The 16,096-nt window shown below is 35.2% G+C and overlaps 1 protein-coding gene across 2 annotated transcripts in view; it reads left to right on the forward strand.

The window, feature by feature from the left end:
- Nucleotides 1–16,096, forward strand: part of LRRIQ1 (leucine rich repeats and IQ motif containing 1) — a 97,032-nt gene that overhangs the window by 21,894 nt on the left and 59,042 nt on the right. For both annotated transcript variants that reach the window (XM_048934619.1, XM_048934620.1), the window contains exons 15-17: nucleotides 3,429–3,605; nucleotides 13,010–13,474; nucleotides 15,189–15,327. In XM_048934619.1, the coding sequence (XP_048790576.1) occupies nucleotides 3,429–3,605; nucleotides 13,010–13,474; nucleotides 15,189–15,327 (781 nt within the window). The remainder of the gene's footprint in view (nucleotides 1–3,428; nucleotides 3,606–13,009; nucleotides 13,475–15,188; nucleotides 15,328–16,096) is intronic.

The raw sequence follows: 16,096 nt of genomic DNA on the forward strand, positions 1-16,096 counted from the left end.
AAAAACTGTAAATAAATGTTTTTAGACAAAATACATTAAATTTGACTGACATTTCTATGTTAGCATAAATATAATTTTAATTAAAAGATTTAATGATTTTTCATGTGGAAAAAAAAAAGTTATGGCACTGTTAGCCTTTTAGAGATTTTTGTTTGGGTGGGACTTCTGTGAATGTAAATATGCATCTTTTCATCAGTCTCCTTAAAAACAGAAAGACCCACATAAACATGTGGCCAAGAGAATGCTGAGATGTCATATGGCATGTCATCTTGGAGAAATACATATTGTTTCAACTATTAATTATCCTACACTGGGAGTTAACTAACTACCAGCCTCCTTTTAAATTAACCCGTCTCTGATTAGTGACCAGAGATTCTTCTGGAACTCTGGAAAAATATTAGTCCCACTGTGGGACTAATAATGGTAAGTCCCATTCTGTAGTAGAAAATAGATTATAGAATATAGTGTAAGTAGCAAAGGAATTAAGACTATGTCTTCAATTGCAAACTGGTATTATTTTCCTAAAGCTGTTTGCTGTCATCTATTTGCTTATTTTCTTATGAGTTCAAATAGCTTTTAAGACTATCGTTTTTGATAAGATTTAGATTTGATTTACAAAAATGTATGCATATATTTTGTTTTAGTGGAGGTCTCCTGGTTTGTTGATAATTTTTTGTAATCTGAAACCCAGTATATAATCCTATCCATGAACACTTAAAAGTTTCTGAGAACTGTTCAGTTAAAGTACAGTAGCAGTCAATGTATAGTGTGCTCTTTTATATTCTCTTGAATTACTGCTCTGTAGTACACAGGCCACTGAGAGCAGAAAAACAAGTAGGAAATGCAATTTTAGACTTTTGGGTGATATTTCAGGTGTATATTGTAGGAGTGTCTGTAGACTCTTGCTGTGATTCCATTAAATGTACAATGAACTTTTTTAATCAGTAAGACTTTTTTTACTAGTCCTCTCAGCTAAGAAAGTTGAGTATCTACCTAGAAAAGACCTAAAATAATAAAATTTCTGAGGATGTGAAATGGAACACAACAGTTGGACTTTCTTTTCAGATGCAAGTAGAAGCGACTGATGTTTTGATGAAGAAAACGCTTTTTTTTTTCTTTTTTTTTTTTTTTAAAATCTTAGCAATTTGAAACCATTTTCAGGCCATTTTGATAAAAAGTTCTATCAAAGTCTGTAATTCAAAATTTATTATTTTTAAGCAAAAGATTATTAGATCCTTTTTTTTAAAAAAAAATGTCAACTTAGAACAATTTCTTCTCAAATGACAGAAGTATGCTCCTGGTAGTACTAGATATATTTGATCTCCACTTTGTATGTAAGATCACTTCCACAAACATTTACTTTGCTGTTTATGTAGATAATTTTTTTTTGTAATTAAAACTAGTCCTCCTGTAATTACAAAACAGTTAAAAATGAGATTTTACACTGCAGTATTACATAAGGATGTGTTTAAATTGTGTATGTATTTTACTTTAGATTACCTAAGTATAGTATCAGTGTTTAGGGTATTTGTTTGTTGGCTGTATAAATTTGCTGTGGGTTTTTGGTTGTTTTTTTTTTTTTCCCCCTTTAATGAACAAACTTATTTACATTTCCATGTTTCATGCAGGTAATTTTGTGAATGAAGTTCAGTGACTGTGACAGTACATTAAATTCTCATTTGCACTGCTTTAATTCCTACTTTTTGCGAGAACTAGCTGTTATTTCCCTTTGTAATATTCAGAGAAAAAGCTTTCTGAATTCTCATTTAACTGTATGAACAGACACTTGAGCCCACTTGACCCAGTACAACTTTTGTGATTAAACAAGAGTATCATTTGTCTCAAGGACTTAAATTATGAGATATGGTAAAATATGGATTTGCTGAATACAGCGTTGACCATAACTTCAGGCAGTATGTTCCACTGAACTTTACATAACCTCTTGGTACCAACAAAGGAATTAGTTGTAAAATTTCCCATTCGGTTTAGTACTTTCATGTCCAGCCAGTGATAACACTAACAAAAGTGAAGTAGTAAGAAATTGCTTTTTAAAAATTGAACCCTTGGATCAGTCTGATCACTCCTATGGGAATGTATTTCAATGCCATGATGATTAATAGAGACTCTTAAGTGACAGAATATTCACCAGGAAGTTTTCACTAAGTGAAATATTGGCTCAGCCCTTAACTGAGAAAAGCCCAGCTGGAAAAACTAGCATTGAGATCCCATAGCTCTAAGAGACAATACTTCCAGCATCAATCACCTTTGATATGGCACTTTAATTTTAAAGTTTCACTATTCAGTATCTGCTTTGGTAATTCCTCCCTATATGTTCAAGGATTGTCTGTCTAAAGTTACCAATTTATTTCAAATCTATTTCTGGCAGTATTGTTCTAAAGTTAATAAACACTGGAAAAGGAAAGTTTTGTATTTGCAAAAACCTAATAATCTATTCTATTGAACCACATTTTGGAGTTTTCTAACTCAATCATAGAAACTTTTGCTCATTCTAAATTTAGTGTGTGCTATCTGAGCAAAGTAATAGTCCTTCACCTTCACAGAGAATAGTTAGGGAGTTCTAACATTTTTGAAAGCCGTTATCTCTTTTCATAGCAAAGAAACTTAAAACCTACAATAGATACTTTTTCCTGTGTATCAATAACTTAATGAAAATACTGGGTTTTGATGCGTTGCTTTGAATACTTTAGCAGTATTAAAATTCTAAATAAACTAGTATAAGAAATATGTAAAGCAAGATCACAGACTACAGTAACCTAAAAGTGTGAGAATTAAGTAATTTTTTTAAATAGCACATTAATTTCATTCTTACATAAATGGCTCTTATTGTCATAAAAAGAAAATGTTATCTCATTTGTCATCCCTTTCACTGACCTAAGCTCAAAAGAGGATTTTTTAATGTCAGTCATGCTGAATATCATATTGCTTTATGTAAATTATTATGCAAATGACTGTGGTATGAAGACTGGCAACGTTTTGTATTCAATGCTGTTTTTAAATCTAAGCCTCTAAATGTGTCAGCAAAATCAGTACTGTACGATCCTGTGACATAGTATTGCCTACTAATCAAATAATTGCAGGTGCTTATGCACAGGAGTGTCAGATTTTCCTGTTAATCAGGCTGGTGAAGTATTAGGCATAATGAACTGAGCATATTTTTTACCTTCCCGTGTTCAATACTTCAGCAGTGTATGCAAACAATGTATTGATAAGAAAGTGATTCTTCATATCAGTTCCAAAGTTTATTAATGATAATTTTTTAGTTAATATATTTATATATGAAATAAGAGTACTTACGAATACTTTGTTAACTATCATTATGTTCTGCCTTGTTATATGTTTTTATAACTAAAGTGCAATTTTTAACTTATTTTAAAAATGAAACTAATAATGACTTTTTCTTTTTTAAGGCCTCCCCTATATAAGGTCCTTCCTAGGTTACAGTTTCTTGATGATGAAAACTTGCATTATAATACTTTACCCACAACTGAAAGAATCAAAGCATCAGAATCAAGAACATTTCTGGAACTTTGTCAAGTTCAAATTGAAGAAAATGTTTTACTGAAGAAAAAGGTTGTTGAAGAGGGGTATGTATTTATATGGACATTAATTGCTTGAAGAAATATATGTTAACGTACAGTTCTCTATGTTCTTATTATAAGTTTTACTTACCTTTTTGCCTTGAAATATATATTTACGTTAAGAAAGAGATTAAGATCATTAACTTCAAAGCAAGGAATATTTCAGATGTTAATATATTTGTTGGTCTTGACTTTTGTTGTTTTAAGTATGAGAGAACAGATAACTCGAAAGATTCTTGAGGTAATAGCAGCTGGATGAGTTCTTACACACAATGTAGTACAGTGGAAGGTTAATATAGTATCTTAAGAAAGTGATACAATCATATTAGCATGACTTCCAATTTCCAATTAGAAAGCTGCTTGCTGTTGAGGAGATGGGTCATGTCTTTGTTTATAGGTCTTTGATTTTATCAAACTTGCTACTTCATTATTATCAAATTTAGTTGTCCTGTAGTAAAAGTTATTTGTACATATATTTGTATATATGTGGCAAGCCACTTGTATTTTCACACTTGGGGTATTGCCCATTTTCTTATTTCTTAGTTCTTTTACATTTTCTATCAGATTTTACAACATCCTTGTAGTTCTTTTAATATCTGGCTTATCTAATGATGTTTGGAAATACAGTTTCCTTGATCATGCCAGGTACTGAACCAGAATAAGTGGAGCTCGTGACATTTGACAATACTTAAGTTTAAATTTCTGCTTGTGTGATTTGTTAGGCCGGAAAAATTACCCACATTTTCTCAGCATATAGCTATTACCGATTGTGTCTTGTTAATGTTTAAAGGGATATTATTTTAATTTATCATTGGATGTTTTTAAAGTGCAGTAAAATCTTCATTGCTCACAGAACTGAGATTTCTGTGAAAAGATATTATGAATTAGATTAAAATTGGTCTCGGAGAAATTATGAAGTTTTCTTTGACAGATTAAGTGTTTAGATGGCTCTTGGAACTCATATATTTCCCCTTGAGACCCCTCAAGAGTACTTCTCTACTGTAATTTTTGTTTCTAGTTTGTAAATAGGAAACTGACACTTCCTAATACATTTACCATTTGAAATGGTCCTCCTTCTTGAAAGGAAAAAAAGAGAGGGGGAAAAAAAAAGTGTTTCTCTTTCTTTATTGTAGAGAAAAAATTCTTATATTCAGCGTTCATACCTGCTTCATTGGTAACCTTTGCAGAAAAAAAATGCCGTACTTCGAATATGAATGTGATTTATGTGGAGTAGAATCTCTTATTTCTAGATACATTTTTGCAAGATTATAAAATCTGTGAAGGAAAGGTAATATTCACAAAATTGAACTGTTTATTTAACCTAGGTCTGTAAGAATGGACAGCTTAACAGGTAAAAAATTGTTAGATAGTAGGAATGAGACCATCTATTATTGTGGTTAATGGTTCATGCTATTCTCTTGAGACTGAGACTTGTCGTTCAGACACGTTTATTAATAACCTAGAGCAGAAGATGGAGTGCACACTTACCATGCTCCCAGATGACCCCAAATCTGGGGGAAATGGTTTATATGCTTGAGTGCAGAGCTCCCATACATGGACCTAGGCATGTTGGAGATGCAGACAAACAGGAATCTTGTGAATTCAGCAAGAACAAGTATAAAGTTCTTTACCGAAGGGATGACTCCTGCCACCAATAAAGGTTCAGACTGGCTTACTGGGGGCATCTCTTCTGAAAAAGACCTTTTGAGTGTGGATAAATAAGAAACTACATATGAGTCAGCTCTGTGCCTTGTTACCAAAGAATTTTAACAACATTCTGGGCTGCAGCTGCAGGAAGATGGCCAGTAGATTGTGAGAAGTGGGTACCCCTTTTTAGCCATTGCATCTAGAATACTGTGTCCAGTATTTTGGATCATCAACAGATATGTAGGTCACTCTGAAAATACTGCCTCCTATTTATTTTCATGGGAACTACAACAGATGCAAAGAGCGCAGTAGCACTATTTGATAAAGCAAATACTCAGATCCAAAACACTATTTTGCAGTGTAGTCACCGCCATTAAATATGCATTTTTGCCAGCGATGAACAAGAGCCTGCATGCCACTGTTGTAAAAATCTGCACCAGCAGAAGTAACCCATTGCTTCACGGCTGCTGTGATGGTGTCCTTGCTATTTAAATATTGTCCATGCAGTCCATCTTTCATAGGCCTGAACAGGTGGAAGTCAGACTGTGTTCGGTTTTGGGCTCCTCGCTACAGGAAAGATGTTGAGGTCCTGGAGCATGTCCAGAGAAGGGCAACAAAACTGGTGAGGGATCTGGAGCACAAGTCTTATGAGGAGTGGCTGAGGGAGCTGGGATTGTTCAGTCTGGAGAACAAGAGGCTCGGGGGAGACCTCATTGCACTCTACAACTTCCTGAAGGGAGGTTGTGGTGAAGAGGGATTTGGCCTCTTCTCCCAGGCAACGAGCAGGACATGGGGCAATGGCCGCAAGTTGTATCAGAGGAGGTTTAGATTGGACATAAGGAAGAACTTTTTCTCTCAGAGAGTGGTCAGGCACTGGAATGGCTGCTCAGGGAGGTGCTGGAGTCGCCATCCCTGGCATTGTTCAAGAGGCGTCTGGATGACGTGCTGCGTGATATCGTTTAGTACTAGTGGTGGCAATGGTGATGAGGAGACAGTTGGACTAGATGATCTTGTAGGTCGTTTCCAACCTTGTGATTCTATGATTCTATGATTCTGTGATTCTACATGGGTGTGATAGGATGGTCCAGCTAAGACTGTTGCTGTTCTCCACAGTCTTCAAACTGGTATGGGGCCTGGTGTTACTGTGTTGCAAGAAAAGCAGGTTTTTTTTTTTTTCTCTGGCCCTACTATGGAAGATGAAGTCTTCAACTTAGTCCACATTGTGACGTAGCAGTCAGATTTGATGGCTGGTCTGGGTTCCAGGAAGTCCAGAATGATCACCCCTTTCCTGTCCCAAAAGACAGTGTGCATCACTTTACCTGCTGAGGGCTGTGACTAGAACTTCTTCCATTTATGTGTCACCACTCCATGGACTTCTATTTTGACTCCAACTCATAGCTGTGACACCTCATCACCAATAATTATGCTATCCTGGAAACTGTCACCACCAACCTTGCATTGATTCAGACTTGCATTTGGTGTTATTCCTGGTGCAAACTTTGTGATGTTCCAACATTGATACCATCATTTCTATATTGAAACCAGTATTCAGCCCTTTACACACAAAATACATTGATAAACTGGAACAAGTCCAGTGCAGTGCCAGTGAGATGGTCAAGCGTTTTGAGCACAGCCTCAAAACAGAACCAGGTTCTTTGCACGGCAGGAGTGGCTGACTAAGACTGAGCGACAGATTATATCTGAGAAGTTCAGACTGATTTGATGGGTTCAACCTAGCGAGTAACTAATAATCCACAAGCTGTTTATTCACTCCTCCCCAGCCACCACAAGTAGACAGGGGATAAGCAAAAGAACAGAAGTGAGAAAACTCCATGAAATGAGATAGAAATAGCTTAAAATAAGTGAAGGAAAGGGGAGTAAGGATAGAGAGTAAAACAAAAAGAAAGGAACCAAAGGATGAAAAAACAGTCATTGAGTATCTCCACTAGCAGACCAGTGCCTAGCCATTTTTTGAGTAATGGCTATGTTAGAAAGGCTACCCCCTAGTTTTATTGCTGAGCCTGATATCACACTGGATGCAGTATCATTTTGGTCAATTCAGGTGGACTGTCTTCACTGTTTCCCCTCCCATCTTTTTGCCTACCTCCAGTCTAACCATTGAGAGTGACAGAATGAAAGACAAAGAAAGCCTTGATTCTGTGCAAGTGTAGTTCAGCAACATCTAGAATACTGGTGTACTATCAACAGTTTTAGTCACAAATATAAACCACTGTACTATATAAGCTGCTATAAATAGAATTAATTCTATCCCAGCCAGATCCCATATAACTGAACATAAGGAAAAACCTTTTCATCATTAGGATAGTGATGCATTGCAACATGTTGTCCGGAGAGGTTGTGCAGTATCCATTCTTGAAGGCTTTCAGGAGGTCATGGGAAAAACTCCAAGCAACCTGGTGTGATCTTAGAGCTAACCTTGCTTTGGAGCAGGAGATTGGATTAGAGACCTCCTGAGGTTTCATGCAATGAGAATTTTTCTATGGTTTTCTGTAATTTTAGTGGAAAGAACTTGCAGGTGTTTGAGAAGAGCAGGAGTGGAAAGAAGAGTTGATAAATGTCCGTTCTTTCCTGAGTGTCTTTTTTTTTTTTTTTTTTTTTTTTGTCTTGTATCATTTTGTTGTTGTTATTGGGTTTTGATTTTCTTAACATTTTGAGAATTCATCCACCAAAATTTTGAAGTTGCTGAGATATCTGAAGAATGTCTTACCATATTTAGTCTTAAAATGAATTGCTTATACATTAAAACGCCCTATCTTTTGGGTTTTTTTTGCTAAAAGTATATTTTCTGGATGACTTGAAAAACAGTGAAAACTGGAGATTGTGAAGGTCTAAAACAGGTCTAAAAGAGGTCTGAAACTCTAAACAACTTGCTTATGTATAAGCCTTAATAGCATAGCTGCTCTATATACGTACTGGAATACTTTCCCTGAACTAACTGAATTAATATGACATTGCTAAAGAACAGGCCAAAAATTGAGCAAACTTCTCTCTGTTTCCCATCTTGCTAAATTATGAGCCCCTGTAGGTGCGACCTCTAGTATGTAAACTGCCAAATCTAATCACTGCTCACTTCCCTAATCCATGTTTCACAAACTACTGCTGCCTAGTTCAATTGTCTGTGCTGTTTCTGCCTGCAAGATCACCACTCTTACCATGCTTAAAATTGCATTTATTTCTAAACTAAATTTCTCTAATAAACGTTTTACATCCCATAACTTTTATATGTTTTGTAGTGAGTAATGGTATCAAAAACTAATATGAAGACTACATCAAAAGTAATGTCTTTTTTTTATCATATTGGCACACTTGGTGGTGGTATGGAAGTAGAGGTTGAACCTTCCCACCAGTATTCTGTTACATTTTGTTGCTGTGTGACAGATGGCAGAAGAGGGGCAGTCTGATACAGTGGCATTTTTACATGGAAGTGCATATGAAGCAAAGGTGTGTCACTGAATTCTCTCATGTGGAAAAAATGGCATCCATTGACATTCACTGATGCTTGCTGAGAGTTTGTGGAGACTAGACAGTGGATGTGAATGCAGTGAGGTGCTGAGTGGTACATTTTAAACAACAGCAACAGTGATGTGAAAGACAAGCTACATTCTGGATAGCTGAGCTGTGCACTGCAGTCACACCACAAAATGAAGAGCGTCATCAGCTCTTCATCATCTTCCTCAGTTCATTCATGTGAATCAGCTAATGGTGGTGACTATGTTGAAAAATAGTGTTTTGTAGTTAAGAATCCCCTCTATCAAATTTTGTTATTGATACTATAGTATATGTAGATAGATCTGTTGCAGTTTCCATGGAAATAAGTAGGCAGCATTACCTTCAGAGCAATTTACATAAATCACCTTAGCTGCATTAATTTGTTTTCAGTAATCAGATATGCAGATGTTTGGCTAGTGGAACTTTTTAAATACTTTTTGTTTAATACAGTGAAAATTACAAGAATTTCTTAAGCAGGTTGCAGAACAGAACATATAAATCATGTCCTCCATCATGTGTTTGTAAGATAACTTTATAACCTGCAGCTGAGCAATAATAATGCAGAAATAATGCTAGACAATATTACAAAAAAAAAAAAAAATTGGCGTGTACTATTCAAACATGCTTTATATTAAAATGTGCACATTCCTTTCATAAACAGGAAAGAACAATAATTTGTATTTGAAAAAAAAGTTAACTTCTCAACTAATTAATTTATGAAAATCACTGTAGAGCTGTAACATTAAAAATATGACATTAAACTAGCACACAGTTAGGAGTAGAATTAGATCTATGCTTTAGTTGCAGTGGCTAGGAGAAAACTGCCTTTGCTGGGCACATCTGACTTTTTTGTCACCTGTCTTTTTGGCCTCTGTGAGATTTTTTATGCTAAATTTCAGGTCAGTGCATGGGTCACTACACTTCCTAGGTGTCAATGGAGGTTTCCCCCTCCCCAGACACTGCATGTTAAACTAAGGAGAGTTTGGTCTAATTTTATGAAGACATTGATGAATACTCTTGGTGGACTGATGTTATGACTGGAACTGTGATAGTCATCAGTGGATGAATGACCTGAATCTCCCCATGGCTAATAATCTGTTTCTAGTGCTTTTATCTTCTCTTGAAGTCCTTGGAAGAAGCCTAACACACATCTTTTCTTAAGAAATCTTTCTGTTCTAGCATTTGTTTGCGAAAGTAGCATCTTGGTACTTAGGTACTAGCAAGGCTGCTATACCAGCACAGTCAAGCCTTGTGATTGAAGATTGACCTTTTCATCTTCTCGTTTGTTCTCTCTTTCTCTTTCCACAAAACCAGTGCATCCTTTCTGTCTGTGCTAAAATTCACATGGAGAATAACGTAACAGTTGTTAAGGTCAAATCAGGGTGGTGATTAAACATACAAGTGTGTGCTCATCAAAACCAAAAGCCATAAAACTTTTGCTGTAGTGAGGCTGCTGTGTTCAATTTTATATGACATATTAAGCAGCCAGACAGTATGAATTCTGGTGTGTCCATCAGGATAATTGCATTTCATGTTTTTTCTAGATGCCAACTTAAAACCTTGCTTATCATAGAATGCTATATCTAATAAAGTTATATATCTTAACAAAGAGGCGAAACAAACAAGTTAGTATGAACAGATCCCTTTACCTATAGCACCAAAAAAGTTCTTAAAGACAAAAAACGAATTTACATTAACTGAAAAGGAGATCTTCAGGTGTCGAAAGTCTTAATGATTACATATTTCTTTCTTTGTCTTCTCTCTTCCGTAATATATTTTGTGGTTGGTTTTTGTTTGTTTTTTAATTTTGTTCCCAATAAGAAGGTAAATCAGTCCTGCATGTTTTCTGTGATTGCTGCCTCCTTTCTGTGGTTTGAGTAACTGATCTTCAGGACTTGGTATCAGGAATGCAATCATTGAGGCACTGAGAAAGAAGCAGCTTTGACAGGGTGGACATATCCCAAGCCTATACTATTTTTCTTTCTCTCCACAGGTACCTAAAATCCCTTTTGGCCCAAGGAAGACACTGTCCTTATTGCCACCTAATGCACAAACCCTATTTTAATAACTATTGTCTGTTCTTTTGAGCTTCAATTTTGCAAGAAAATCCCAAATACATTTATAGTTAGCTAGCAACTCCTCAAGAAGTTGCTTCTGTTAAAAAAAAAAAAGCAACAGAAGGCCTCTGTTTATTATTTAATGGCGAAATCTGGCATAGTTATTAGGCATAATTATTTTCCACCTAAATTTTCAATTGCCTTCAGTCTTCTCTGCTGTTTCTACTTGTCACATGCATAGTCACTGAAAAAGTGAAACAGCTGTTTGACATGCCGCTGGCACTGACAAAGGAGAGGATGCACCAGCATCCTACTCTGGTCACAGTTTTGTTGTTTTTTTCCTTTGCTTGTTTCCATTTGTTAAGAATGAAGAATACTCAGAATAATAGTTTTAAGAGTATGCTTTTCATACAAAAGCTTATTTTGCACAGTATGTAGAAGTCTGTTTTCTTCCCCAAAGTTTTACTCCTAAGCCTCAGCAAAAATAAACAAGCAATCAAACAAACAAAACAATGTAAAACTGAAGTTAGAGAAAACAAAAGGATGAAGGGGAAGAATCTGTTTTCCACCACACCCCCACCCTAGCCCCCATCTGTGTTTTGTAGAACTTTGAGAAGACTTTCTACTAAATAGGTCTTCCTAAATACTTTACCAGTATTTCATGATGAAGAAATTATTTTTCTTACTGTGTAGGAGGAGGCAGTTAGAACTTGTTAGATTCTCCAGCAAATATATACGTTGATTTATATATTTTTAGGAATTGCTACCATATTTGTTAAATTAACAGGAAAAAAGTAATGTGCATTGGGCAATCAAATGTAGAGCTAATGCATAATGAGTTGTCTAATTAGATTGTGTGAATTTGGCTTCAGATTTAGCCATTCATATTTTTGGATGACTGCACTGAACTTCTACTAGAAGAGAAAATGCGTCTTTTTTCCACTAATAAGATCTGATCCTAAGTGTTCTTAACAATTGAACAATTTCTTAGTTAAACTTCACTAGAGGAAGTAGTTATTAAGGTAACAAGTCTTTTCAAAATAAAGTGTTATAAAAGCTTTGACTTTCAAGAGTGATAAACAGGAAATTCTGTTACTCAAACTGTTGTCTTAGAACTTACTTTTTCCAGACCCCTGAGAGAACTGATTTTATTTCAACTTTTTATCTTGCATTGCTGACCTAGAATTGACTTTTTGCTCCTCTGAAAATAGCTCCAGATTACAGATCTCTGCATCTATCTTTTCTATCAAAGGAAAATGTTTTGCTGGTTCCAAAAGTACCTGCTACCTATTATAACAGATAAACACTGTCTAAATACAGACAGCCTTCTGTATCTGTAACAATTAGTTCGTATTTGCTCTTTCTTGCCCTAGTCCTAGATGGTGTGGCACAACTAATCAGAGCCAGACTTCGTAGGTTAATGTTCCTGGATTCTTTCTAACAATCAGATGGGAAGTCAGATGCTTTGTATGATTCTTTTACTCAATTTTATTGCTATATCAGGCTAATACTCACAGCTTAATATAAAACCCCAATTCAAAAGTGAACAAAGATAAGCAGGAACTCGACTAGTGTTTAACCAGGAAAAAAAAATGCAGAGAAATGTAATATTTCATGAACTTTAGTCTAGCACCATCCCCTATATTATAAAAGTATTTACATTTAAAAGTTCCTCTTTTCCTGTATTCTCTCTAGTGTTGTGGTTTGTTGTTAGAATCCAAGTTTGACTTTTCTTGCTGTAGTTCTAATCAAATTTTTAAAATAGTGTTATTTTTATATCAGCTTTCATAGGTCCTAAATAAAAAATGGATTAAGAAGACTGTTATAGATTTTGTAACAAGATTGCATGAAGTCTTCTAACATTTTTGGCTTTCTGTGACTCTAACCACACAGAAAAAGAACAGTGAAATATATGCCATACTGCCTGTTTCAGATTGAAACCATTAAAAATGTTACAAATCATAAAGTAAAATAAGCAGTCTAACATATATTATTATATTTTAGATACTACTAAAAAAAAGAAAAGTATTTAAGGTTTGTAAATATTGAAACTGATTTTCAGAGTAACTACTGTTCATTGTAAGTGTATGGAAACATAGGGATGCTTCAGAATATAGAGTAGTTTATAAAGAGAACGTATTTTTTAAACTGTTCATAGTCCGAAATATATGTAATGACATTTTTATCTTCCTTCAGAATTATCTCTTCCATTGATGCTGTGCAGAGACAATGCTGGTATTTTAATCAGTTGATGAAACTTAGCATTGAACATCGATGTGCACATGAGTATGGTGAACTAAGCACTACTGACAGAGATAGACCAGAAGCACTGCAAAATCATTTAAAGCAAGCATCCACTGGCTGCCTACAGGAAAATAACCTCTTTATCATGGGTGTGACAGAAAATAAACAGGTCTTGTTGGATCCTTCTGAAAGATGGATTACTACTGGCCATTTTCAGGCCACATTCATTAACTCCTCCATATCTGTGCAGCAAAAGGAAAATAAAGAAGATCACAGAATGAAGCAGAAAAGCACTGAATCTTGTATTAATTACAGTGGGGAGAGCAATGGCAACAAGAACATATCTGCTCAGTTCACATTGCAACAGTCAGTTATAGAAAGTAATATGGGAAGAAATTTTGAGAACAATACAGAAAGGTAAGACAGATTTTGGTTTGCTTTCAAATAGATTATATGGATAGGCATAGAGTGAAGATTCCCTGTTTAAAACATGCACATTGAGCAGATAGTATGAAAATAGTATGTTGAAGTTGATTGGAAAATAAGGAATTACTTAAAAGTGATACGTGCTGGATCTTCATCTTAACAATTCCATATGATATTTAATCAGATAATATGTAATACACAAGTATGCACTTAATTTTAAAACACTGTCTAATCAGAGAATTTTAAAACTTTCTCTTGATCTCCTAACTTTTCCTTATTTGCAATGCATTTATGACACCAACCCATCAATACACAAGTAACATTCAACATTAGAGGTGAAAATACTAGGTTGTTTGTTGAAATTTGGAGGGAATTTAAACTACAAACTAGTAAAAGTTTTCTATTGTATTGTTCACTAGACATTTGAGGTTCATCTATGTAGACTTTACAGTCAGTATCATTTAGAAGGCAAGATGTAAAAGTTGCTTAAATCTACCATCCTACTCCCTTGACCTTAGGCCAGTCTCCTGCTGTTGTGATGACTGAGGAGCTAATCTGCCCTGCCCTTGATACTCCTCCAACATGCCTCAACTCACTTCTTACAAGTAGAGGCAGAGGTGAAGGGCTGGTTCAACTTGTTCTGTGCCCCCCAAATATTCTCTTGTATAAAACAAATTGGTTTATTACCTCTTGGGAATGTATTTGCTGCTGGTGTATTGTTCTGGTTTTGCAGTCAGAGAAAACAAAAGCTGACGTTTTTTTTCTCTAAGGATCCAAAAATTTAGTTATGAATTCATAATAATTTGTTTTCAAAAATACACATTGATGGGTAAACTTAATAAACGTATTTTAAAAAGAAATACTTGAATACTTTGTGCACTGCTTTCTTCTGGCTTAACCTCTGAAGTATGCTGTGACTTGTGCTGGAGCATCTTTTTTGCTAAAAGTACTTCGTTATTTAAATAAATGCACTATACGAAGAAAGAAGATATGTAAATACTGGGAGAAATTTAGATATATTTTCTTAAATTCAGCGGCGAATTGTAATGTGAATTTTGTGGAGGATTCCAAGATAGTAACGTGCTAAAGCAGAACTGCGTTAAACTTTTTCTCCCTCAAAAAATTGACTACATATTTAGAAAGCTCAGGCACTGAACAAGCCCAAGTAGCCTCTAATCAGTGATTTTTAAGCAATAGCCAACTTAGAAAATGTACACATGTAATTAGTGGCCAGTAGTGTTAAACTGGAGGCAAAAGATTAAATGGCACTTTGTCAGTTTTTTGTTTCTGCTCCACTGGAGATATTTATATCATGCAGTTTTCAATATTCAACTTAGCCACCTCTAATATTTTTCAGTATGGAAGATAAATGCTGCTCTTCTTCCCCGCCTCTGACAGATTATTTAGTTATTATTAAACTATTTCTGCTCCTAATCTTTGCTTTGAGGACACTCTTCCTCTCCAGTGAATGTAGAATCTAATTAACGTTGTGAATGGAAATTTTTCCAAAGCTATATGGAGTGAATATGTGCCTGTGTGTTTCTGAACATTTATACTGCATCTAGGTTGTAATTCAGAGTTTAATGTCAGAGCCTTCTAATATATAGTGCTGTTCTTTCAGTGGTTTTACAGTTGGGCAGCTATGATAACCCAGGTTTACTGATGAGGTTACGTTATTCATGAAGGTACTTATTTTCATTACTAGGTTACATATGGCAGCATCAGTGATCCAGTCTCATTGGAGGAAGTACCATACTAGGAGGAAGGCTGACTGCACCAAAACAAGGAATGATCATTTTGGAGGGGCGTCAGGACAGAAACATGCAGCTGCCACAGTAATCCAGGTTTGTTTGCAGCTTTCTCTTTGCTGATTTTCAGATTTAGTAAAGAAAATATCTTACTTATTTTGTGTACTTTGTATCTCATACATATTTTTATTTATGATCTTATCAATAGATTTGTTGTTAAAGTTTTTTTATTCAAATATTGTAAGCCTAATATTTCTATTAGAGAGCCTTCTTTACAAAATGTTTTGTAAAAGCATAAAACTACTTTCACTTTATTCGCTGTTTCCCTGAATTAACTATTATTATTATTTTCAGTTCTAGTATTATGTTTAAGGCATATTGTGCCCAAGCTCTTACTGGTGTGTGTGTCTATGCTATTTAACTAGGAAATGCTGTATGAGTGAAAGAAAGTGTCTCGTATCTACACAACAAAGCATTCAATCCATTTCTCCCATTCTACTTATTCATGCCTTACATTGTTTCCTCATCTCCCAAAATAAAGGATTCCCTCATTCATACTGCCATTGGCAGCTCACCAAGGCTTAAGCTGTTCTATGCTAGATACTGGGCTAGAAGTTAACTATGTGCATGAATGCAAAGCCATGCCTTGGCTCTGTTTAGTTTTCTAAAGAGATACTGAATCTATATGCCATGTTGCCAGGCTCCATGGATTTTTCTACATTTTTAGGCCAATTTTTCCACTATTGCTCAATTTGTTTCTTGAGTATAGCGTGTAGCTAGTATGCAAAGAGTTATCTGCATAAATTTATTTAATCAATTTTTCTTCGTTCCAACTTGATGATTTTCAAAGGAAGTAAATAGACTT

The sequence above is a fragment of the Lagopus muta genome, chromosome 1 (assembly GCF_023343835.1).
Source record: "Lagopus muta isolate bLagMut1 chromosome 1, bLagMut1 primary, whole genome shotgun sequence".
In the NCBI taxonomy this organism is placed as follows: Eukaryota; Metazoa; Chordata; class Aves; order Galliformes; family Phasianidae; genus Lagopus; species Lagopus muta.